The sequence below is a fragment of the Salmo salar genome, chromosome 17 (assembly GCF_965601325.2).
Source record: "Salmo salar chromosome 17, fSalSal1, whole genome shotgun sequence".
Lineage (NCBI taxonomy): Eukaryota > Metazoa > Chordata > Actinopteri > Salmoniformes > Salmonidae > Salmo > Salmo salar.
Window position 1 is genome coordinate 60,614,798 of NC_138307.1, and position 26,340 is coordinate 60,641,137.

Here is a 26,340-nt window from a genome sequence, read left to right on the forward strand (position 1 = left end):
ACCCACACTGTATACAGAGAGGCAAATACCCCACCCCCTGTCTCCATACCTACTGTAGACCAACACTGTATAGAGAGGCAAATACCCCACCACCTGTCTCCATACCTACTGTAGACCCACACTGTATAGAGAGGCAAATACCCCACCACCTGTCTCCATACCTACTGTAGACCCACACTGTATAGAGAGGCAAATACCCCACCCCCTGTCTCCATACCTACTGTAGACCCACACTGTATACAGAGAGGCAAATACTCCACCCCCTGTCTCCATACCTACTGTAGACCCACACTGTATACAGAGAGGCAAATACTCCACACCCTGTCTCCATACCTACTGTAGACCCACACTGTATAGAGAGGCAAATACCCCACCACCTGTCTCCATACCTACTGTAGACCCACACTGTATACAGAGAGGCAAATACCCCACCCCCTGTCTCCATACCTACTGTAGACCCACACTGTATAGAGAGGCAAATACCCCACCCCCTGTCTCCATACCTACTGTAGACCCACACTGTATACAGAGAGGCAAATACTCCACACCCTGTCTCCATACCTACTGTAGACCCACACTGTATACAGAGAGGCAAATACTCCACACCCTGTCTCCATACCTACTGTAGACCCACACTGTATAGAGAGGCAAATACCCCACCACCTGTCTCCATACCTACTGTAGACCCACACTGTATACAGAGAGGCAAATACCCCACCACCTGTCTCCATACCTACTGTAGACCCACACTGTATAGAGAGGCAAATACCCCACCCCCTGTCTCCATACCTACTGTAGACCCACACTGTATAGAGAGGCAAATACCCCACCCCCTGTCTCCATACCTACTGTAGACCCACACTGTATACAGAGGCAAATACCCCACCCCCTGTCTCCATACCTACTGTAGACCCACACTGTATAGAGAGGCAAATACCCCACCACCTGTCTCCATACCTACTGTAGACCCACACTGTATAGAGAGGCAAATACCCCACCCCCTGTCTCCATACCTACTGTAGACCCACACTGTATAGAGAGGCAAATACCCCACCCCCTGTCTCCATACCTACTGTAGACCCACACTGTATACAGAGAGGCAAATACCCCACCCCCTGTCTCCATACCTACTGTAGACCCACACTGTATACAGAGAGGCAAATACCCCACCCCCTGTCTCCATACCTACTGTAGACCCACACTGTATACAGTGAAACACATTCCTCAGCATTTCTCCCGGTTGTTATTTTGTATTTAAAAAAAAAAAAAAATCGCATTCACTCACTTTGAAGGTTTCATATATCATTGTCTAGCTCCTAACATTGAATATTGAGAAGAAACCTCAACAGCGGATCTCTTTGCTGCTGTTTTAATCCGAGGTCAGAGTTTCTGTTTCCTGTGTCTACAGTCTTGGGCCAGTGGTCCAGTGTTCCCAGCACTCCGAGACCATCAACAAACTCTCCCCATCGCATGACCCTTGCTCACATTATCTGGGTCACAGGTTTTGGCAATGTTTTTGGCATTGGGAAACCCAGCAGGAGGCCCCCCAATGCAAACAAGCCCTGAGTCTACAGTTGCTGGTCAGTGTTGATTTTGCACATTTCAGGAACTTGCAAGTGTCCTCTATGCCTGGCTGTCTTTATTATCTTTACATTTCTTCCTTAAGATAGCCACTGCAGTCTACAGGCCTATGAGCCATCTGGCCATGTGGAGGAGGCCGTATAACTGTTGGATCAGAGAGCCCTGATAGCATCACATGAACAGGACCTCATAAGAGGCAGCATCCCTGTGGGAACACTCGCCGGGGCGATAGTGATCAGAAATGTCCCTCGGAGAGGTTACTGCAAGGCCTGATGGGAAGGCAGGAGATAAGGAACAGATCCAGTGTGGCGTCTCTTTCTCGCGTCGCTTGAAGATTGAACTGTGACTCACTAGCAAAGTTTGTTTTGTAGGGAAGGCTTGGATAAGGCTGAGGTGCTGGCAGATAATATGACCCTGGAAGACATCTGACTCTGGGTATTGGCTACATAGAATACAGGCTCAAGCAGGTGCATGCAAGTTGAAGTACATGTGGATATAATCTATTTTGGGTGATTAAATGAAATGTGAATAAAGTTATTAGTCGGTTGTAACTTAAAATGTTCAAATGGTATGCCGGAGGCCAGAAAAACAATGTCATGGCTATCGAGTGAATCTAGCAGCTGTCAGATGCGAAATGAGACTGCTTTTCTCCCCTTGTGTCAGAGCTCAGACAGTGAGCTGTTCTGTAGCCACACCATGTCTGTGGCTCTGTGACCTCCAGAGTTTGATTCGCAGACTACCTTGCTTTTTAAGTTTCCGACAAGTGCGGCTTAGCTAATCCTGACGGTCGCCTGTCGAAGTGCCGCCAGTGATGGAGGAAGCCGAAAATGAGAAGTGTCACTTTTAGATCACTGCTTTGATGAGAGGGCGTCATGGCAATGGGGCTCCTCATTTGTGTCTAATTGGAGCTGTTCAAGTTTAATTCGTTATTATCAAGGCAATTCTGCTGAAGAGAGACCCGGGAGGTGAAACTCTTCGTTCCACCTCTCACTCTCTCATCTTTCTCTAAACTGACAAGCTAACTCCTCTGAGGTAAAAATAAGGCAGATCTTGCATAATGATGGTATATGACTTCCTTTAGATCAAGCTGAAGTGGAGCTGTCGCCTTTGTTTTTGTTTTGCAGGACCTTGACGACATTGAGGATGAGAACGAGCAGCTGAAGCAGGAGAACAAAACTCTCCTGAAGGTGGTGGGCCAGCTGACGAGGTAGAACCCAACGGGCCACGGATCCCCACTTCCAAAAAGAACAAACCACCCCTCCCTCCAACGGAGTGCCCCTCCCAAGGCCTTACACCCCCTGCTCTCACCCACCCTTCCCTTTCCACCCTCGGTCCAAGTCCAGCAGCAGCATGTCCTTTGTCTGTGTCAGTGGTGTCTCTGTTGTTGTCGCTGGGTGGAAGAGGACATTTAAAAGTAGCTTTTAGAGCCTTTGTGTCATATACGCACCTTTTAGCTTCCTCCCTAAGGATGTTTTTATTCAGTTCTGAGGGGAAACTGAAGCCACTGAGAGCTCTAGTTCTATTTAGATCCAATGGGGTGTCTAAATGAGGTTCTGTGATGGTATATTTAATGTAAATCTCTTGTACATAGGCCATTTAGATTTGTTGTTCTTTTTGATGAATCTTAAAAAGGAAAAGGAAATTGAATGTATGTGGTGCATCACCGAGCACATGAGGGATGTTTTGTTTGTTTTAGGAACTAAAAGAGGTCTTGGACATTTTGACTCTAATGATCTGTCGACCAGGGTATATAATGCTTGCCTAGGTTATGTGCAACCGGCTCTCTGTGCTTCTGTTTATCTGCATCATTACAGTGTAAATGCATTGTCAGCCCAGTGACCATATTATCCATCTCAGCACTAAAACCTGGTCTCCATCTGCACGTGAAACAACTGGCTCTGTGATGGAGCCTATGTCATTTAGACCAAATTCAAGACAAAATCCCTGCTACCATCAGCCAAAGTGGGCATAATGCCTTGCACGTTACGGAAGTCTTTTTTGGAAATCCATTAGTTCCATTTCCCCAAGGGGATAAAAAAAAAGCCTGGTGCTTTTTCTGTTCATGTCGATGCCGCTTTTACTCTCTTGTTCCGATTTATACTTGGTACATTTTAATCACTGGGGTCGTTTCAGATAAACTTAGGGTATGCCAGTGACATGGGTGGTGGGATAAAGTTGAAGCTTTATTTACTGCATTTCTACACAATTTAAAAACTCTAAAATGGTATTCGGAGAACAAAAACAAGCTAAATTGACTCCAGCCGTAATACGCTAAACTGCTATTGCCTTTTAATGGGGATTGGAATGATTTTAGTAGCCTATTTTATATTGTTGGTATTGAGCTAGGATATGATGACTGCCATACCCTGCCATACCCAATTGATGCCCTGATTTAAACCCAGGTGGTATATTTTCAACCTGAAGTCATTCAAATATAAATATCCCCATTATAAATCATAAAAAGCAAGCAATTTGTTTTCATTAATTCTATGCTTTATAGCCATTTCAATGTTGAAAATGAAATATTATAGTATTGTTGATGGGGAGAGGTCTTGAGGTTACACCCCAGTAGAAATACATGTGGAATCTTTCGAAATGCGTTTTGCATCTGTAACTCAAGCGTTTACAGCTTGTTCTGTTTGCAATATTGATAGGTGTAGCTGCTCTTGGTATATAGTGAGCAAGATTTATAGAGTAAGCTACTGCAGTGCATTTTGTTGTATGATAACCAAATCAACTGAAGGAACATACTTTTTGATTTCTCAAGACAGTGATGTGGTTGTGAGAAGATCTATTACTTTACCCAGCTGTATTTAGATCATTGCATTACATACAGGGGCCCATTATGTGCTGAAACAAATGTGTGGCTCTTGCATCATGTACTCTGTAAAGCCCACTGGGTGGTAAAGATTTTAGGTTTTAGACATTACTGGGGTACATCTCGATATAGAAACCTCTCTTACCGGTAGACACACACACACAACCCTTACAGAAAAAACACGTGAAACCGTGTGTTTTTGGAACACTTCACATGATGATATTTCACGTGTAGTTTCACATTAACCTTTCACATTTTGATTCAAATGTGAATCTTTTTTGGGGGATATTTTTCACTTGAGATTTCACAGGCGATGCCCTGCTAATAAAACAGATTTGTTAGAATGCACACACATTGCTTTTAACATAATGTTTTCAACTCCCTCATTTGGCACACTTTGATATGCATGATGACGTTGTTTATGTTTGTTTATACAGTCATTATTATTCCACATGTCCTCACCGAGGATTTCAACTCACAACCTCTTCGTTCATTGGCATTCTGATATATCCTTACACTTTGGACTTCAAAGTAAATCTCAGCTTTGTTAAAAGTACATATTTATCGGCGTGATTTAGGAGTAATGTTAAAACAGAATAATATGCCCCACAAACATTAGACAACTGTACAGAAAACCCTCAAATTGCTGCAATAAGTAAATGAATTAAACGATGAGAGAATAGTCAGATTAACTGATAAGTAAAATAGCAGTGTAGCTGGTACTCTTTTGGTAAGGGCAGAGGTGTAGGGGAATGCTACAGAGTTTGTGGCACAACAGAAAGATCAGTTTACCAGATATCCAGACGATGTTAGTTTAAATCCCAGGTGGCCTCATATTGAAAAGCCAGTACTTAACTACTAAGTGATCATGTCAAATGTAATGATATTCACATTGAGTAAAGATTTTACTTTTTTAGTTGAACAGCGTACTACTTACTTTAAAACCCCCATACCATGCATTTACTTTAATTATCATCATGTTACGTCCTGATGAATGGTAAAACAAAGGTCTTGAGAACATCTTACAAACATCCTAACATGTTCCTCAATGACTTTATTGGGATGTTGTCGTGGTCCCCTGGAGGTTTTTGTTTAGTTTCAGTTTTGTCCCAGGGATGTCCCCAAGGACGTTGTTAGGACGTTCTTGGAATGTTGTCATGGTCCCCTGGAGGTTTTATCTAGTTCCCGGTTTGTTCCAAGGATGTCCCCCCCAGGATGTTTTTAGCACATTCCTGGGATATTGTGTCATGGTCCCCTGGAGGTTTTATCTAGTTCCCGGTTTGTTCCAAGGATGTCCCCCAGGATGTTTTTAGCACATTCTTGGGAAGTTGTGTCATGGTCCCCTGAAGGTTTTTGTCTAGCTCAAATGTCACGTAGTTTCATGCTAGTTTCACGTAGTTTCATGTTAGTTTTGCCTCCCCATTATTGTCACATTTACTCAAATGTTGTCAAGTGTAGTTTAATGGTGTCACTTTGACATTTTGCTTCCCAAGTTGTCACATTTATTTCACATGTTATCACATGTTGTTTTACATGTCACATGAACTTCATGTGACTTGTTTTTTCTGTAAGGGACACACACACCTCGTTCTCTCTACATTATGCATGTACAGAAAATGAAGCCATTTAATAAAAGTTTGATTATCTCTCTGTCGACTCGTTAGTGTTTATTAAGGCTAATTTGATGTGATGATACGATGTCACTGAGCTGGTAATGTAACATACAGCGGGGGTTCAGTTGTGTGCTCCCCGACCATGGTTATTCATCATCGCCAATCACCTCGCAGTCTGACTGGAGAGGGACCACCCATCCCTGGCGACGCCACATCGACGCTGGACTAATATAGCAATGCCATCCAAGTTAATTAGTCTCCCTCACCTTGAGAGATATTCATTCCTCCTCCTTCCGGTAGTTTGTGAAATAATCTCCTTTTAACCCCGTTTTGTCTTTTTTCCCGTCTTGTTATTCACAAACTTGACAGTCTTGACTGTTTCTCCTCTGCTTAGTAAAACTAGCATTAACTGAGTTACAACCCACTACCTGTAGCTTCATTTAAACCCCCTCATCTGTTCCTTAACCAGCCCTCTGAAAGGCCCTCACCACCACATAGCCTCAGGGGGACATGTTTGGAAAATGGAGGTATGTAGGTTTTGTTCATGCTAAATCAATGTAATTATTATTCTTACTGGTACACGTCACAGTTGGGCTCTCATCAAAGCTCTAACGGCACTAACGAAAGTACGGGACTGCAGCGTTATCAGATATAATTTTACCTTTAGTAAAATAACTTTTTTTTTTAGATCTGAAATGTAACAGAGGTGGCTTTTTTTTCTTCAGTGAAGACCTTAAAGATCTTCACTGAGATGAGGCCTGGAGGCTAGTTGATATGGATGGAATGGCCACATCGTGTACACCGAAATGCATTTGATCCTGTGGAACTGATAGTCATTGGAGAAAAAAAAAAAACAACCCTTATCTTGTTTCTTGAAGGAGGCCATATTTCATTATCAGCGGTTTCTTGCTCTTGGTCCTCAGAGCCAATCTGCTCCATCTCTGGGATCTCTGGTGCAAGGAACCACTCACCCAGCTGAGGATGGCAGGGGTCGGGGAGAGAGATGGCGGGAGAGAATATATGTGGGTTATTTTGTCTCCCTTGAATTGGCTGGCTGGTTTGGAACCATCTGCTCAGAAAAATGCCTCCTTAAAGAATAAAAAACAATTGCCCATATGGCATTTTGTTTGGACTAAGGTAACATTTCTCTAAAACCATTCGTAACCAGTAGATCCTATTCCACTGATATGGAACCTACGAGATCTCCCACATGTTGCACTCGCATCAAAATTAGGATACATTCTGCATCGAGTCTTTTGTAACACAGATTAATAGCTTTGGCATTTGTGGAAGCCTGATGGACCTCTGTGGCTTGCTACTAGACTAGTGAGGGATTTTTCGAATCGCGCTCTCCACACCAACGCTCTGAAACGCAAACAACACCATGTCAGAGAGAGGGGGAGGTGGAAAAACACAAGACGCATACATTTCCCTCAACACACTAGGGCCACGCGCTGTGCTGCCCTTTCAGAAATGCCCTGTAAAAGTCAATAAGGAGGAAAGGCGCCATTTTCAGACCAATAAGCAACATAAACCATTGACAGACCAAAGGCATTTCATTCACCTCAGAACTCCTACGACTGTATGATTCATAGTGCGATAGATTCTCATACTTTCATTTTCCCACAACTGTTACCATAGCAATGACTGAGATATGGTTTGGTGTAAATCACACATTCTTGGTGTTTGTGTACTTTGATTAGGCTTATAGTAAGTTATGTTATTGCTGTAGTATTATATTTCTGATACAGTATGTAATGTGATTTATAATACTCTGCAAGCATTTCAAAATGATAGAATATACTGCATATGACGGCCATTACACCTATACAGTGACCGCAAAAGTATTCACCCCCATTGTCATTTTTCCATTTTTTTTAACTTTACAACCTGTTATTGAAATAGATTTTTTGGGGGTTTGTATCATTTGATTTACACAACATGCCTACCACTGTGAAGATGCAAAATATTTTTTCTTGTGAAACAAACAAGAAATAAGACAAAAAAACTGAACTTGAGCTTGCGTAACTATCCCCCCCCCCAAAAGTCAATACTTTGTAGAGCCACCTTTGTCTTTATAAGCTTGGCACATCTAGCCACTTGGATTTTTCCCCATTCTTCAAGGCAATACTGCTCCAACTCCTTCAAGTTGGAGCACTCTTCCATAAAGCTCAGCTCTGCGGAGTGTACAACTTAAGACAGATACTCCAATCTCCGCAGTGGATCTTTGCAGCTCCTTCAGGGTTATCTTTGGTCTCTTTATTAACTCCCCTATTAATGCCCTCCTTGTCTGGTCCATGAGTTTTGGTGGGCGGCCCTCTCTTGGCAGGTTTGTTGTGGTGCCATATTCTTTCCATTTTTAATAATGGATTTAATGGTGCTCCGTGGAATGTTCAAAGTTTCTGATATTTTTTTTATAACCCAACCCTGATCTGTATTTCTCCACAACTTTGTCCCTGACCTATTTGGAGAGCTCCTTGGTCTTCATGGTGCCGGTTGCTTGATGGTCCCTCTTGCTTAGTGGTGTGCCAGACTCTGGGGCCTTTCAGAACAGGTGTATATATACTGAGATCATGTGACACTTAAAGTCCACCTGTGTGCAACCTAACTAATTATGTGATTTCTGAAGGTAATTGGTTGCACCAGATCTTATTTAGGGGCTTCATAGCAAAGGGGGTGAATACATATGCACACACCACTTTTCCAGTTTGTATTTTTTAGTCATTTTTTTCATTTCATTTTAGCAATTTGGACTATTTTGCATATGTTCATTACATGAAATCCAAATAAAATCCATTTAAATTACAGGTTGTAATAATACTTTTGCAAGGCACAGTACATACCTCACGTGACCCATGATAAGACTATGCAATTAGCTTGTTTATCTGACTCCATAAAGATAAAATATGCAAGAGAGTATAGTTGAGTTAGTAATAGGCAATCAAGAAAGGAATGTGTATTTAATTACTTTGTAAGATGAACGCTACATTATACAAGGCATAAACTTAAGTTACAAGGCATTATTCTAAGCATGATCATGGAGAGTGAGAGGTCATAGCCTGAAAGGCCATGCAACCAAGAGTCCCTGGGGTGGAGAAGGAAAGAAAGTGTATCTCACTGGTGCAGGTCAGGAACATAAGAGAGAAAAAAATAAGCTAAGACCCCTTTATAACATCTGAGTTGTTTGGATTCAAAATCTGAGTTGATGACCAATAGTATTACTGTAAAGTTAACCTCCAATCAGATATCCGACATATAGGATGTAAAGACAACAGAACCTCTGCATCTCAGAGGTGTGACAAGGGGTTGGCAAGACAACTCAGAGAATGCTGAATTCCTAAGACAATAAAACCCCTTTGTTGATAAGAGTTCCTTCAGGGGCTACAAAGGTATCATAAGAACATAATATTTATATTATACTTTTTTGTTGGGGGGGGGGGGGTGGCATCTGAGTAAAAAGAAAAACAGAAACACACCATGTCCTCTGGGCTTTGCTGAGTGCTCCACTGCATTCTTAAATGACAATAAGCTTTTCTTCCTCTTAGTTGAATGCCAGGCTTCTAAGCCACATGGATATTGGTCTGTGATGGCCAGTGGGACAAGAGACATTGTTGGAACCTAATTTCTATATGGTCCGTTTTGTCAAACATGAGGTCAAGTTCAATTCAAGGCAGGACAGTTGGGTAGCCAGGCACTGTTGTAACGGTAGTTATAACGTGCCATGTTGTTTCTGTCTTAATCCACTGGTGCCTCGTTGTCCTGATCACTGTCACGTTGGGGGCATCAATGTCACCAAGAAGCTGCATCCTCAAAATGAACTACATCAGCCTCAACATGGACTGTGTAAACCAGAATTTATTCAATAGTATTTGTGTACAGTTGTCGATACTCTAGACAAGAAATCCTCATACAACATATGGAACTGTCGAGTCCCATGATTAGAACCGGAGCACGACAGGCTTCAGTAGCGCTCTTCTCAGCTGGGAATAAAGTTGGCTGTTCCAAAGATCCAGTTTTGGTCGCCATGGCAACGAGTTATGATGCGGATCCCGATCCATCTTTCTAAACTGTGGTCTGCGCACACCCATGCAGACACACACACACACACACACACACACAACCTGCCTGCTAATTCCACCAACATCTTTTGCATTGTTGGGTGAGAACAATAATACCTCATATATAGACTATGGGAATTTTGTTGCCCCTTTTTTTATTTGCTGGACAAAACTACCTTGAGCGCCACCTATTTTAATTATGTGGAAGGAACGAGTTGAAATAACATACATATCCAATGTCTTCAACTTTCAAAGGAATTTCAATTCAAAGAATGACTCACAAAACCTACACTGTGTAGATAGCGATCATGTTCAGTACCAGATGTTTTTCATCGTGCTTCAGTTGCTCTGCTCTACCAATGGATGGCAGTGTTCTCACCACATCCATGCAACCTATTCAATCCACTACACTGGGGGTGTCAAACTATTCAATCCACTACACTGGGGGTGTCAAACTATTCAATCCACTACACTGGGGGTGTCAAACTCATTCCACGGAGGACCGAGTGTCTGGTTTTTCCTTTCAATGAAGACCTAGACAACCAGGTGAGGGGAGTCCCTTGCTAATTAGTGACCTTAATTCATCAATCAAGTGCAAGGGTGGAGCGAAAACCTGCAGGCACTCAGCCCTCTGTGGAATGAGTTTGACACGTGTACTACACTGATTCATATCTCTCTTTGCTACACACACACAGTGTCCTGTTAATGCTATACCTTTGTTCTGTTTGGGTACAACAGTCCTGCCTGCCATACAAATCACTTGTATGTTTATGAGAGGAAATTAAAATGAATGAATTCAATAGCTGCAGATTAAGTCAAATACTGTCTTTTGTATTACATAGAAATGCCCTTTGCACTTTACAGTCACAAATGAACAGCATATTCTAAAAACCAGTGTTGTTATTATGCTAAAGTGGCATGCTAGCCTGTGGAAACTCATAAAGCCCCTGTGGGAGTCCTGTGTTCTACAATAGCCTCCCTCTCACAGCACCACCACTACCTATGGGCAAAACACAAAGGCAGAAGATTATTACTGTCAATACTACGGAGGCAGAGAAAAGAAAATATCTCTTGAGTCTGCCAATATTCTGGACTGTAAAACCTGATAATATTTGCATGTGGGACCGTTGTACACTTTAATTTGTTTCATGATAGTGATCAATCCCAATGTTATTCTGGACACATTAATAACAGTAGTAGTCCTAGTCGCTATTTCCAGTGAAAGTGCATGGATCTCAAGGTTGTGATGGTTACACATAAAGCCACACGACATACAGAATATGAAACATCTCTGGGGAGCATCAATGGTCCCTGAAGGTCACTTTACACTGTTTCCATGACAGCCCGTCTGGCTCCCCTTCTGGGAAAGCTTGTTGCTGTTGTGGTTTTGTTGTTATGTACTGTGATTTAGGGGTCCACACACACACACACACACACACACACACACACACACACACACACACACACACACACACACACCACACACACACACACACACACACACACACACACACACACACACACACACACACACACACACACACACACACACACACACACACACACACACACACACACACACACACCACACACACACACACACACACTGCCTCTCTCTCTGTAGGAGAGAGGCAGAGGTGCATGTTCTGCTCAGAGCAGAGTCTCATTCTCAGTACTCCCAGGGGACACAAATACGCACAACACGACTCATCCGCTGGGCTGGCGCAGAGACAGCGGAACACCTCCAGGGAATAATGTAATGTTTGTGCAGTAAGCAAAGTGCCTGAAGTTTTTCTCCCTCACACTCTGTTGACAGCTGTGATAGGACTGTATCAAACAAGTCATGTATACAAACTTCCAATTCAGGTTCTGTAGTAGAATAACATCCAGCTATCATTGAATCAATCAATTATGGAATCGACCCACCCATCCATCCATTGACATGATCAACACTTTATTTTCCAGTTATGAACTCACAGCTGATTGCCAGCAGTGCGGGAGTTTGGTTCATCTATGCATGTCCATTTCCATGAGCGCTCACTTTTTATTTATTTATTTTACCTTTATTTTACCAGGTGTCTCATTGAGATAAAAAAATATATTTTACAAGAGAGACCTGGCCAAAATAGCACCACACAAAGCTTCAGACACAAAACACAAAGCACCACAGTTTAAAAAACATACATTTACACATTGAGCAGCAAGATGGTGTGGTGTGTTGCAACCAAGGGTCAAAACATTGACGGCGCCCCACTTCATTTCCCATCATAGTGTTTACCCTAGCTTTAAACCTGCAATTTCAGCACCTTTTGAAGCTTGTTCCAAGCATAAGTGGCAGAGAACTGGAACGCTTTTTTCCCCTAGCTATGTGCAGGCCTTATGTTATGTTGTTAACAAAATGGGAGGTGGAAATTTACCAGTTGGATGCATTCACATGCTTTGAACTTGTTGAGAAAAGCCGATAGGCTAATAGCCAACAAGCTGCGTAAACCATAAAGTAAAAGTACAGCTATCACGCTTGTAAACAAATTATATTATGTTCCAAAACCGTATGAATAGATTGCTTTGAGAAAAATGTTTTGTTATTGCATTTAACTGCCAAAAATGCTGTTTTAAAGGTTAGTTTCTTAGTCAGCATGTAAAAAAGTGGAAGCTCAGGATGATAGATGAGTTTCCCACAACAAAAAGGGAAATCTAAGCAACCCTAAATATCTTATATTAGGTGATAAATCACTTAACATTTGTATTTCTTTTATTTAATTTTTTCTTACCAAGTGCAAATTATTTAATTATGATTTTGCTTATTTTTACCTGAAAACACCTAACCTAAATGTATCTTATTTCAATATATTTTTCAACATATTTTACCTTAATGAGATGAATAAGGTTAAATATCTTCAAAAATATAATGAAATAAGATAAATGTGTAGTAATTACCAGTTTGAGGGCCATTGGAGAGGCCATTCAACTGAATTTTCCCCAGTCGTAAGTGGTAAATTCCCACTTCCTGCTTGGTTACGAACGCAGCATCAGTCACAGTCAACAAAACACAGTCATGTGAGCTCAGGCGATAGTTGTCATTTGTCTGCTGGACAATGTAGGTACACAGGTAAAATGGGAGCTGTCTCAGTATGGCCTTATAAACAAAAACGCAACAATGACTTAGTCTATGAAGGAAGGCCAACCCACTCTTGCATAGAGGGTACAGTGATGAGTGAGGGATTTTGAGTTTGTAACAAACCTCATCGCACAACAGTACACTGTGTCTGTCCAGTGATGTATGTAATGAGTCCACAGGGGCATACACGTACAAGATATCACCATAACCAATTACAGGCACGAAGGCATCGGAAACAAGCCTCTTTCTCGCTTCAAAAGAAAAACTGAACTTATTTAGAAAATAAAAACCCAACTTGGGGGTTAGTATCACAGGAGGATCTAACGAGCCATTGATCCCACTGGGGCTGCCCCTCTGACACAGGTTAAATGACGCTTTGGAGGATGGTGGACCCAGACCCTGCAAGGGGCAGCAGCGTCTTCTGAGAAGCCTCCACATAGGAGGAACACAGAGGCAAGAACAATAACAATACAAAGAAAACATCCATATTGGATGTGGAATGAATTATACAAATGCCTCCCTGGAAATACAATCTGACACCACCGACTAGTCCTTAATGAATAGAAGTATTTTCACACCATCAGAGTATGTTGGGCTGATGCTTGGCTCCAGTGCTTTGATGCTCCAGTGGAGCAGCACAACAGTGACATTCAGAGACACACCCGAGCTGAGAGGGTCGCCGCGGTTCCCTGAGCGCAAGAAGCAGGTGATACATGACTGGAAAGGTCGCTCTTTGCGTGGTCCTGCCTACGCCCCCCCGCCCCGCAATGCCAAGAGTTGGCTGGAGTGGTGTACAGCTCACTGCCATTGGACTCTAGAGCAGTAAAAATGCGTTCTCTGGAGTGATGAATCACGCTTCACCATCTGACAGACAAATCTGGGTTTGGCGAATGCCAGGAGAATGCTACCTGCCCAAATGCATAGTGCCAATTGTAAAGTTTGGAGGAGGAATAATGAGGCCAGCACAGAGCCCTGACCTCAACCCCATCGAACACCTTTGGGAGGAATTGGAACGCCGACTGCGAGCCAGGGCTACTGTAAACGCCCAACATCAGTGCCCGACCACACTAATGCTTTTGTGGCTGAATGGATGCAAGTCCCCGCTGCAATGTTCCAACATTTAGCAAAAAGCATTCCCAGAAGAGTGGAGGCTGTTATAGCAGCAAAGGGGGGACCAACTCCATATTAATGTCCATGATTTTGGAATGAGATGTTTGACGAGCAGGTGTCCACATACTTTTGGTCATGTAGTGTATCATTCTATTCAACATTCTGGCTTGTAGAGGCTACTACATCTTTTTATAGGGGGACTTCGGTCAGACGGAACATTTCTGGAGTAACCATGGTAACAGCCTGATGTTTACGCTATTGACATGTTCTGCACATTCAGTTCAATTTTGACTCCAAAATCACCAGATCAGTCATCTTGAATTTTGTTTTATTGTATTACTGTATTTAAATGTAGTTTGGAAACATCCCACAGCATCTCAAATGGCACATTTAGCTGCCTAGATCAGGGGAAGACAACCCTGTACCTGGAGTGCTGCAGGTACTGCAGGATGTTGTTCCAACTAGGCACCACACCTGACCAACCGAGGTGATTGGTCTAGATGATGATGGCTTTTTAGAGGACATTTCTGGTGCATTGATACTAGAGAGGGAGAGTAACAGGTAGTTTTAACACTTTTACGGAGCTATTAGTGAGTGAACCAAGGCGATGGCATTGTGGTGTGTGTGTGTGTGTGTGTGTGTGTGTGTGTGTGTGTGTGTGTGTGTGTGTGTGTGTGTGTGTGTGTGTGTGTGTGTGTGTGTGTGTGTGTGTGTGTGTGTGTGTGTGTGTGTGTGTGTGTGTGTGTGTGTGTGTGTGTGTGTGTGTGTTCCAACAGGTAGATGAAAGCGGATTAGAGTTCAATGGGCCTTTGTTGTGGTGGGAATTATTCTAAATATTCCTACTAAAGACAATGTGTTAGGGTAATCTGCCTTGACAATTTCATTTTTCTGCTTTGATCATTGGTTGTTAGTAAGCAAGCAACATAATATATAGGCAAGCTTTACCTTGACTGGATGATGGGCATCAGCTCTTACAAAGATATGTATGAGTGTATTTGAAGTGCTTTGATAAATCAAAGGCTCCCCTCCATACAAAAATAACATTGAAAACACCACTTAGGTGAGTAATCTCACGCAATCAGTATCATAAATATTTTGTACATAATGTTGCTGCTACCGTCTCTTATGATCGAAAAGAGCTTCTGGACATCAGAACTGGGATTACTCACCTCACAGGAAAAGGAGGACCTAGCACGCCCAGACAGAGCTGTAGTGGAGCAAGTTGAGAGCTTCAAGTTCCTTGGTGTCCACATCACCAACAAACTAACATGGTCCATTTGGAATGGGTCCTCAGATTCTCAAAAGGTTTTACAGCTGCACCTGTAAAACCTTTTGAGGATCTGAGGACCCATTCCAAATCTTTTCAGTCTCCTGAGGGGGAATAGGTTTTGTCATGCCCTCTTCACGACTGTCTTGGTGTATTTGGACCATGTTCGTTTGTTGGTGATGTGGACGCCAAGGAACTTGAAGCTCTCAACTTGCTCCACTACAGCTCTATCGAAGAGAATGTGGGTGTGCTAGGTCCTCCTTTTCCTATAGTCCACAATCATCTCCTTTGTCTTGATCATGTTGAGGGAGAGGCTGTTGTCCTTGCACCACATGGTAAGGTCTCTGACCTCCTCCCTATAGGCTGTCTCATCGTTGTCGGTGATCAGGCCTACCCCTGTTGTGCTATAAGTAAACGTAATGATGGTGTTTGAGTCGTGCCTGGCCATGCAGTCGTGGGTGAACAGGGAGTACAGGAGGGACCTGAGCATGCACCTCTGAGGGGCCCCCGTGTTGAGGATTAGCGTCGCGGATGTGTTGTTACCTACCCTTACCACCTGGGGGCGGCCCGTCAGAAAGTCCAGGATCCAGTTGCATAGGGAGGTGTTTAGTCCCAGGATCCTTAGCTTAGTGATGAGCATTGAGGGCACTATGGTGTTGAACGTTGAACAGTAGTCAATGAATAGCATTCTCACATAGGTGTTCCTTTTGTCCAGGTGGGAAAGGGCAGTGTGGAGAGCAATAGAGATTGCATCATCTGTGGATCTGTTGGTGCGGTATGCAAATTGGAGTGTGTCTAGGGTTTCTGGGATAATGGTGTTGATGTGAGCCATTACCAACCTTTCAAAGCATTTCTTGGCTACAGTTGGTCAGCGCATGCTCGGAGTACATGTCCTGGTAATCCGTCTGGTCCAGTGGCCTTGTGATTGTTGACCTGTTTAAAGGTCTTACTCACATCGGCTGCAGAGAGCGTGATCACACAGTCGTCCGGAACAGCTGATGCTCTAATGCATGTTTCTGCATGGATGGGTATTCCAGCATGACAATGACCCAAAACACACTGCCAAGGCAACAAAGGAGTGGCTCAAGAAGAAGCACATTAAGGTCCTGGAGTGGCCTAGCCAGTCTCCAGACCTTAATCCCATAGAACATCTGTGGAGGGAGCTGAAGGTTTGAGTTGCCAAATGTCAGCCTTAACCTTAATGACTTGGAGAAGATCTGCAAAGAGGAATGGGACAAAATCCCTCCTGAGATGTGTGCAAACCTGGTGGCCAACTACAAGAAACGTCTGACCTCTGTGATTGCCAACAAGGGTTTTGCCACCAAGTACTAAGTCATGTTTTGCAGAGGGGTCAAATACTTATTTCCCTCATTAAAATGCAAATCATTTTATAACATTTTTGACATGCGTTTTTCTGGATTTTTTTGTTGTTATTCTGTCTCTCACTGTTCAAATAAACCTACCATTAAAATTATAGACTGATCATTTCTTTGTCAGTGGGCAAACGTACAAAATCAGCAAGGGATCAAATACTTTTTTCCCTCACTGTATAGCCCCGCTATTGTTATTTACTGCTGCTCTTTAATTATTTGTTATTCTTATCTCTCACATTTTTAGGGATTTTCTTAAAACTGCGTTGTTGGTTAAGGACTTGTAAGTAAGCATTTCACTGTAAGTTCTACACCTGTTGTATTCAGCGCATGTGACAAATAGAATTTGATTTGATTTGACGTAGACTTTCAGTGGCTTTTTTGACATCATCTTCCTTCAAGGTATACACGATATAACGGTACGTATTTTCCCATCCTCATTCAAACTGTCTATATTAAATCATAGTGTTCAGAACTAGCATCACTTGTTATAATCTAGCTATCACGCTCTCCTTTCTGTTTTGAATGCTTTCCTGAAATAAACAAACATCTCATTTACAAAACCCCTCTGCACTCCAAAGTGAAATGGATAACCAATCAGCAATAAACAGTAACTGTAGTTTTGCTGGTCCTTTTTATTTACAAGGAGATGTCTTGCGTGAAATAAACATACTTTTTCTGTTGGTGTGCGTCAAAGCATTCTAAAAAAAAACTCCTAATGTTCCCTAATTAAAACGGCATAATTGAGAGCGGAAAATACATAATATCATAGTTGCACTCAACACGGTCCTTCTTTCCCAACTGGAGTAACTGATGTGTGAAAAATACAATATTCTTGCTCTAATTAACATATCTTGGGAACAGAAAACAAAGGCTTGATTTTACAGCTATTGTCCCTGCAGAATAATGACTCCAATATAGAACGGCAACGTCTTGAGAAAAACATCACGACTATTGATGGAGCTATAGACCGTATAATATTCGGGCCAAACTGTACTGTAGGTAGTGATGATAAAAGACACCATGATACGTTTTCACTAACTCCTTATAGTAGGTACTAAGTGTACAGTTGACTAGGGTGCAACTCCACAGAAAAACCATTGCAGGTCATCCTCGCTTCTTTGAACACACTCCTTCGATGACTGCAGCTGAGATATCCTCTCTGGCCTGCGAGCTGTTCACTTCATAGCCCGTATAGAATGGCCATTCTGCTCTTTCATAAAAGAAGGACTTGAAAGGGATATATGAACTTGCCACTCGCACAGACAATCATGTACCAGGAGAAGATGGACTTGGCAGTAACAGGATATGAGGCAATGGGATCTAAGGACTTGACACTCGCTCAGCTTAGGGGATCAGGTAGGTTCTCTCAGCCCAAGGAGTGTTCTCCCACAATGCCATTGTGCAGCGGTGCACAGCTGGGAGGCGAGGATAGCGAGTGCGTCCGTCTGATCGTGTGACTTGGCCCAGATTCCCCCAAGACACATTCATCTCTGGGTTTTTAGCTATAGGTTTCAGTGGGGAGCTTGACTGTGGGGTATACAGTACCCAGATCCCCTGGTGGCTCTGCAGCAGAAAGGAACAGACCCCTACATGGTTTTTACTAGGTGGTGTATAGCTATGAATGGAAGTGACTTTAACATAGCAGGTTTGAGAATCAGGTTAAGGTTAGGAAAAAGGTTAGCGTTAGATAAAATGCTTTCTTAACCTGCTACAAAAACTTACTTCTGGTCGTAGCTGTACTCCATCTAGTCACAACCCTGCAGGAGAGCATTCTGGTGATTAGACAGTGGTGGTTGAGCGGCTCCAGCTGACTGGCTGCAAAGCTGCAATCAGTCGGCCCTCACACTCTGATTTGCCTGCTGTGTGAGAGTTAGAAGGGGAAATGGGATCATGACTCAATGTTTGTTGTGGTTGACGAGGTTCATGAAAACTGTGCCATTAAATGCTATTCTATCCCTTGTAAGTATTTGTGAGATGTGAATTCATTCATGAAAAGGACTGTTTGGGTGCTATGACATTTTCAAAAAGAATGACTGAAAGCATGCCTTTGAGCATACAGCAATATGTCTTTCACAGCAAAAAGATGATGCATGTTGTACATCTTATCAGCATCCCTGTTTAAGACCTGAATATTGAAGCATTGTGCCACCCCTAGACCTTGTCTGGTCAAACGTTGAACTCTGAGAAGGAGAGTGACTATGTGATCTATCTGATTAGAATCATAACTAAGCAGGTTAAAACCCTGCCTCAGGCAGCTAAAGAACAGCGGATCAAGAAAAGTCACCTTGTGCTCAAGGTACAATATACCCAAGATCACATTTACCTTTGTCGTTGTACTTGCTCGAAGCTACAAGTCAGGTTTAGAGTATAGCCAATCTATAGTAACCTACATGTAACATTTAAAATATATTGAGTACAATACTCATTCAGTTCCATTTCTACCAGATAGTTAAAGCAGCGGTTCATGCGTTGTGTTGTCCCCCTGCATTTGTGTCCTCTCTCCTGCCACCATCTCCTCCTTCGGCACTGCTTTCCAGCCACAGTCTTGTCAGATAAATGAATGGATTATCACTGGCTAATTTCATAATAGCCACTTAACGATCTGCATGAGTTGGCGTCATGTAATTGAAATGAGGCTGGGACATTGTGTCTCAGAAGCCGGTGGAGAGGGTTCTTGAACAATGCCTAAGGGCCTCCAAGGAGATGTCTGTTAATCTTCTCTCTCTCTTTCTTTCTTTCTATCTCTCTCTCTCTCTCTCTCTCTCGCTCTCTCCCTGAGCGACGTGGACGTCTGCATGCCGCCTAAGCATGTTTTTATGTCGACACACAGTGGGTTGCTATTATCCTGCATGTCATTGCTGTATTAGTGTATATGAAGCCCACTTTAAAATGGCATTATAAAGTGGTCTGGGACTTCCACTGACACTCATGTTTTATGAAAGACGACGTTCCTCTTTGTTTTTGAGTAATTTGGGTAAAAATAAGCTTTGAAAGCCTTTCCATTAGTAAAAGGTCTGAAAATGGAGGAAATCTGTTTTGCCAATATAAAATGGGGATTTTCGATGCACTAAAAGCCTGAGTAGTTGTAATGCAAATGGAGAAAGCAGAAATACATCTGCTGTCAGTCAGCAATACAGTGAGAGAAAAGGTGAGAAAGAGGAAAGGCTAAATGGTAATTTATTCGGCTGGAATCAGGTTTAATTTCCCCCACAGTGAGGCAATACGCCACAATTCCCATCACAGTGTTCTGCTGCATCTGTGTGAGATTAAGAAAACCTGCTCAAACTTCTTAATTCAACAGATAAACAAAGGGGTGGAATGTGTGCGTCAGCACGCTTTCAGTAAGTACACAGATTTACATTATTCATGAACACCTGAATTTTCATTTTCATCACAAACTGCTGCTCCTGTTGCCAAACTTTGCAAAACACCAGACAATCTGCTTGGTAGTTATAGCTTCAGACGAGAGAGATAATGAGAGGTCCACCCCTAAAGTGCGGTGACTGACAGTGAACACATCTCTCCCATTGTTCTCCAGAAAATCACCACCCAAGTTTAGATCATTTTTCTCTCAGGTGTGGGAGTTGTGACTGTTTAACAGAAGCAGTTGACCATGCCCGCCGCCCACTATAACCTCCAACGATGATTTGAAATTTAAATTACAGAGTTGTCTCTCAAGCATGCCATGTGTGACAAAAGCCTCCTTTCTTATAAAACAAAAGTACTTAATAGAGCGCTTTTGAGTAATGACCCCTTTGTGCCATGTAATGAGGTAAATTATGGATAGAGTCGCATCGGTAAATTATAGGGTGTCAGTCATCTCTGTCATTTCTACTTAAACACCCGTTTTATTTGTACTGGCCTCAGATCAGTTTCCATCCCTACAGGTGTGTGTGAGGGTGTTAGTCTGGCACAAACTTCTGCATTAAGAACAGTTTGTTGTTTGTTAGTGCATTCTTTTTTTTTTACAGCACAGTCACGATTTCTACACATTGTCGTAGAAATGTGATTTATTGATAAGCAACGACCTTTATTGTCCATGTTAAACCTGTGTTGAGGTGAGTAAGATACCACATACAGCAGTAGGCTAAACTACAGAGAGTTAACATGACAGTGGTTGACTGGGGTAATATCTGTTCACTGGGGCGTATAAGGTGAAGATAATGTGTGTTTGTCTTACAGTAAAGGCGGTGTATTGCCCAGGGGCTCCCCAAGCATCACGGTTCCCATCAGACTTCACTGGAGGAAGTGCCAGCGCCATTACATTAACTACTAGCCTGTTAGTCGACAGAGCCTCAGGGCGTAGGAAATTACAAAAATGTCTGTAGATAGCCATACGTTATTGAGTATTACTGAATATACTGAAAACTACAGGACAGTAGTTATTTGTCTCAGGCTCTGGGCTGTGTGGGTCTAGCATGTTGGAGCTGTGTGACTCCACATGCCGTGTATTCTCGCTACGAGAGCCATAATTAAATCTTGAGCTAGCTGGTGTGATCACATGTCTACTCGCCTAAAAATAACCTCACTCCCAACATACAATGGGGATAATGCCCATAACTATAAATAGACTCACCGGAGGGAAGTAGGGGACTAAATCACCAGTTAGAGATGGCTGCCATAACAAGGAGTTTCAACATTGAGCAGTAGATTGATTCCAGTGCCGTCAGTGACATAGTAATCTGCATTGTGCAGTAATTAGTATCTGTCAGGTAAATGAGGCTCGTCCCATTACTGTACTGTGCTATTCCCCATCAATGGGAATCCTCCTTTGCTAGTTGCCACAGGAACGGTTTGATTAAGATTAAAATGAAGAAAATAAGAAATTAAGGCGGGTAGCCTAGCGGTTAAGAGCGTTGGGCTGGTAACTGAAAGGTCGCTGGTTTGAATCTCAGAGCTGACTAGGTGAAAACTCTGTCGTTGTGCCCTTGAGCAAGACATGTAACCATAATTGCTTCTGTATGTCGCTCTGGCTAAGAGCATCTGCTAAAATAGTTTGAATGGGTTGTTTCACTTTAGCGTATAGGACTAGGGCCAATAGATGCTCATATTGCGCAGGCGCCACTCTCAGGTCTCAGACAATACTGCTTTCACAACCAAAGACAATGTCACTATGCAGATACATGTATATGACATGCACCTCCCCATGGCAGCCATTTTGCTGTCCTTACTGTACCCCATGTCCACCTCCCTATGCATTAATTCAAATGGGGCATTGAGCCCCTGCTGGAGTGTTGATGAGACTCCTGAGAGCCCCGCTAAGGCACTCGACTGTCAATCAAATAAATAGAAATGCAGTCTGTACACTGCCCCCACCTGCCCCAGCTAAGTCCTCATTATTATTGCATGAGGGCAATTCCACAGTAACAGTGTGACGCTGAGACTGACTTTTTCACAAAAAAATGTATGCCAAGCAAAAACCATTGATTGTGAAGTTTTACAAACCACACACATACAGAATATGCAGAAGTCAACTTTTAACAATTGCCTCTGAACATTTTACTAAAACACATTTACTTGAGGAACAGAGCAGAAGCAAAGTTTGGTAACAGAATGACAGTAAAATCTCCAGTTTTTTTATGCGACCACATTTTCCAAAAACACTGTATAAAATAGGAAGCCAATTCTAGATTTAATTTTGGATTGGACATGCTTAATGTTGTCTTGATAACTGTGTGAATTGGACAATATTCCTGTCAAAATGTACTTTTGGGTGTCAGGGACAATGTATGGAGTAAAAAGAGCATTATTTTCTTTAGGAACGAAGTGAAGTAAAAGTTGTCAGAAATATAAATAGTAAAGTAAAATACAGACACCTAAAAAAATACTTAAGTAGTACTTTAAAGTATTTTTACTTAAGTAATTTACACCACACTGCAAATTTGGTTGGTCCAAAATGGACCAAATCTGTACCAATCATTGGTATCTCTGTTTCACAAGTTTGGACATTATAGTACAACACATTACAGTACAGTAGAGTAAAGAAAAGTAGAGTATAGTTCAGTACAGAACAGTACAGTAGAACAGAGTAAAGACTATAAGCAGAGTATATTACAGTACAATATAGTACAGTCCAGTAAAGTAGAGTATTACATTATACTGTACTCTACTCTACTTTTCTTTACTTCATGTGTGCTCTACTGTACTTTACTGTACTGTGCTCTACTGTGCTGTACTGTGCTCTACTGCAACAGATTTGTCGGTGTAACGCCCTGGCCATAGAGAGGGGTTTTTAGTTCTCTATTTTGGTTAGGCCAGGGTGTTACATGGGTGGGCGTTCTATGTTTATTTTTCTATGTTGGTTTGTTTCTTTGGTTGGCCGTGTGTGGCTCTCAATCAGGAACAGCTGTAGTTCGTTGTTGCTGATTGGGAGTCATACATAGGCAGCCTGTTTTTCCTTTGGGGTTTGTGGGTGATTGTTTTATGTGTAGAGTTAATCCTGACAGGACTGTTTGGCTGTCGTTTCTTTTCGTGTTTCGTTTGTAGTGTTCTTTCATTTATTAAAATTCCTAATGATGAACACATCCTCCGCTGCACCTTGGTCTCTTTCTGACGACGGCCGTTACAGTCGGTCACTCCATTACCGATTTAGTAACAGTGACTCCTTTTAATCACTTACTAATTGTTAGGTTTACCTTTACTTGTTACTTCGGTGAACTTTCAGAATCGTCCCTCCTCACGAGGGAGAGACATTAGACTATCTTAAAGATATGTGGGGTTTTGGTAACAGAATGACAAGACACTAGACAATATTTCTTAAACTTACAGAAGGCAAATAATTTCTGTAAAACTAAATATAAATGTTGCTATTAGTTGGCAGGAGTCTTTACTTCAACATTATTCATTTTTTATGTATTTCCAATACCTTTTAAGACTTTTTATAGTTTTTTTTTATTTTTTTAACCAGAAATCAAAAACCTTTGCTTATTCCACATTTTTAGAGTAGGAAACGTATCTGTGCCTTCGTTTCCCAAAAATGTAAACTCTTAGCTATCATATGACACCAACGTTGGTATGCTCCTATAAACTTCACATGTTGGTTCTCATGGGTCCTTTTACATGGAAATGACCATGAGCATCAGGCAGCATACTAAAGAGTCCAGAATGTTCAGGGTAAGGCTGAGCCTGAGGAGGCTGGAAGCAGCTCATAAAAGGATCTTAATTTAGTCACCATTTTTCTGCTGATAAAAATGCTTACTGGTAGTTTATTCAAGGTTTAAAAACGCTTCTACATTTTGTAATTTCCACTTTAAAATGTCAGACTTGATTTGCCCTAATGAAAAATGTATTAACCCCTACAAAAAAATGTCCATTAATTATTATCCACATAATAATTCACATTTCCTTTTGCTGCAGGATTATTTTTCCGCTGTAGCAAACTGTCTCTAATTAAGATCCTACATCTGTACCTTTTTGTTTGTTTTATGAGCCATCAAACATCTCAAGACCACATAATGTGATTACACATCTCATTACACCATCCACTTTCAATAAAGAGCCTCCGGGGGCAAGTTTTGGAAGCAGGGAATGTGCAATTAAGACACTCTCAGAGAGGGCCTGATCAAATCCATGGATCTGAATATTTTAGTGTTCTGCTGGGGATAACCTTAGGCCTGCCTGTTAGCTCTCTCTGTGTTTATGTAAGCTTGTAACCAATTCAGGCAGCTCAGTCTCTGTTTTGTAAAGGCTTACATTGACATTTCCCAATTGTTACCTTGATAACATTTATCCTGTTATACAACAATATATGCCATCATACATTACCTGTGGTCCTATGAAGGAGCAGAGGAACTCAAAATATTGATTTTCTCCATCAACTGTTGCCCAAGGATTTCCTATGTTTTCAATGTAGATCTAAACCCCTCTTATTTGGTATGAACTGAAACACAACATCCTATCAACACTGTCAGCAAGGCACACTACAGGCACTTTGGACTTGGATTTGGGCTGGAGGGCAAAAGTGGGAGGCATCTTCATATGGCTCCTGAAGAACGTTTCTGCTCTCAGGCAGACAATCTAGCCCCTCTTATCCCACTCCCAAAGAGGGCTGAGCCGACAGACAAGTCGATTGTATATGATGCACATGTCTGTGGAGCCTCCTGGGCATATGGTGACTGCAGGCTCATCTCTAGGCGCTCGAGCAGAGATAAGGTGGCTTGAGGTCTGGATAAACTGATAATAAGAAGTGTCTCCCCGCCATCAGAGGTGGGTCTTCAGTTCAAGACCTGTGCACTCGGTATACCCTTAAGAGGATTGAAGCCTTTAAAGCTACTGTAGTCCCCAACCACCTGCTGTTGATGTCTCTAAGCATTTGGTGTAAATCTGATTTACCTTAAAGGTAGACCCAGTGAAACGATGTTGCAACGAAAAGCACTGCAGATATTGAAATGAGCGCGATGCAAGACTTTGTGTTTGTAATTTAGTGCATGCAACGACATCTCGCTGAGTCTACCTTTAAGATATGGCAAATTATTAGAGGTAAATATGGCCAGTATCACTCCAAATTATATGCATTATCTGGCATTAGAGAAGAAGAATGCGATATGATTGTGATCATTTCATTTAATGACCTGAGTAACCTTGGCTCTTCATCTCAAGGGAACTTCTCCTTTGAGTATTTGCTGCTTGTTTACTTGACAGACTAGATAATAATCACACCTCCCCATTAAGTCAATCATGCACATTGTGGATTGCCTCACGTTTCGTCTAATGGCTCATCTCCTGAACTCAATTTCCATATAACAAAAAGAAACGATTAGTATTAGTAATCTGCCAATAAAATCCCAGCACAGTGACACAGCCTCCCTAGATGAGTTTGGAAAGAGATGGGGAGAGAGAGAGTGAGATGGAGAAACACAGGGAGTGCGAGAGAGAGAGAGAGAGAGAGAGAGAGAGAGAGAGACAGTAAAATAGAGAGATAGTGAGACACAGAAAGAGACCAGAAAAAGAGAGATATACGGAGGGAGAGACAGGATTAGCAAGTCAAACGGTGCGGTGGGCCCTCATTGACCCAGTGACCTGGGGTCACCTTGATTGGAAGGAAGAGAGAGTATAGGTTTACTGGGAGTGTATGATGCACAGCTCTGGATGTGGAGTCCAATCTGGCTGACTTCAAAGCACACTTGGCCTAATTTACTGGAAATGGTAAACTCACAGCCTTTTACGATTACAATTCAGTTGGAATGCCAGTTTGGAATCTTGCTGTTAAATTATTTCCCAACACTGCTGTTGATGCCTATCAGAGTTGACTTACAGCAACTCTTGTCTTACCATTAGAGGAGCTCACAGCCATGAAGAAATGGTCCTCTTTACCCTGAGATGTAATTAGGTTTGCTAACACACATTTAGTGTTGGGTGTTATGCAGATTTTCATATCGTTTCTGTACCATACCGGGGTATACG

The 26,340-nt window shown here is 42.2% G+C and overlaps 1 protein-coding gene across 2 annotated transcripts in view; it reads left to right on the top strand.

Annotated features, from left to right (window-relative positions):
• pawr (PRKC, apoptosis, WT1, regulator) overlaps positions 1 to 6,049 on the top strand; it is an 82,577-nt gene extending 76,528 nt beyond the window's left edge. For both annotated transcript variants that reach the window (XM_082963989.1, XM_014153426.3), the window contains one exon: positions 2,706 to 6,049. In XM_082963989.1, the coding sequence (XP_082820115.1) occupies positions 2,706 to 2,792 (87 nt within the window). In that variant the 3' untranslated portion in view covers positions 2,793 to 6,049. The remainder of the gene's footprint in view (positions 1 to 2,705) is intronic.
• Positions 6,050 to 26,340: the final 20,291 nt, after the last annotated feature.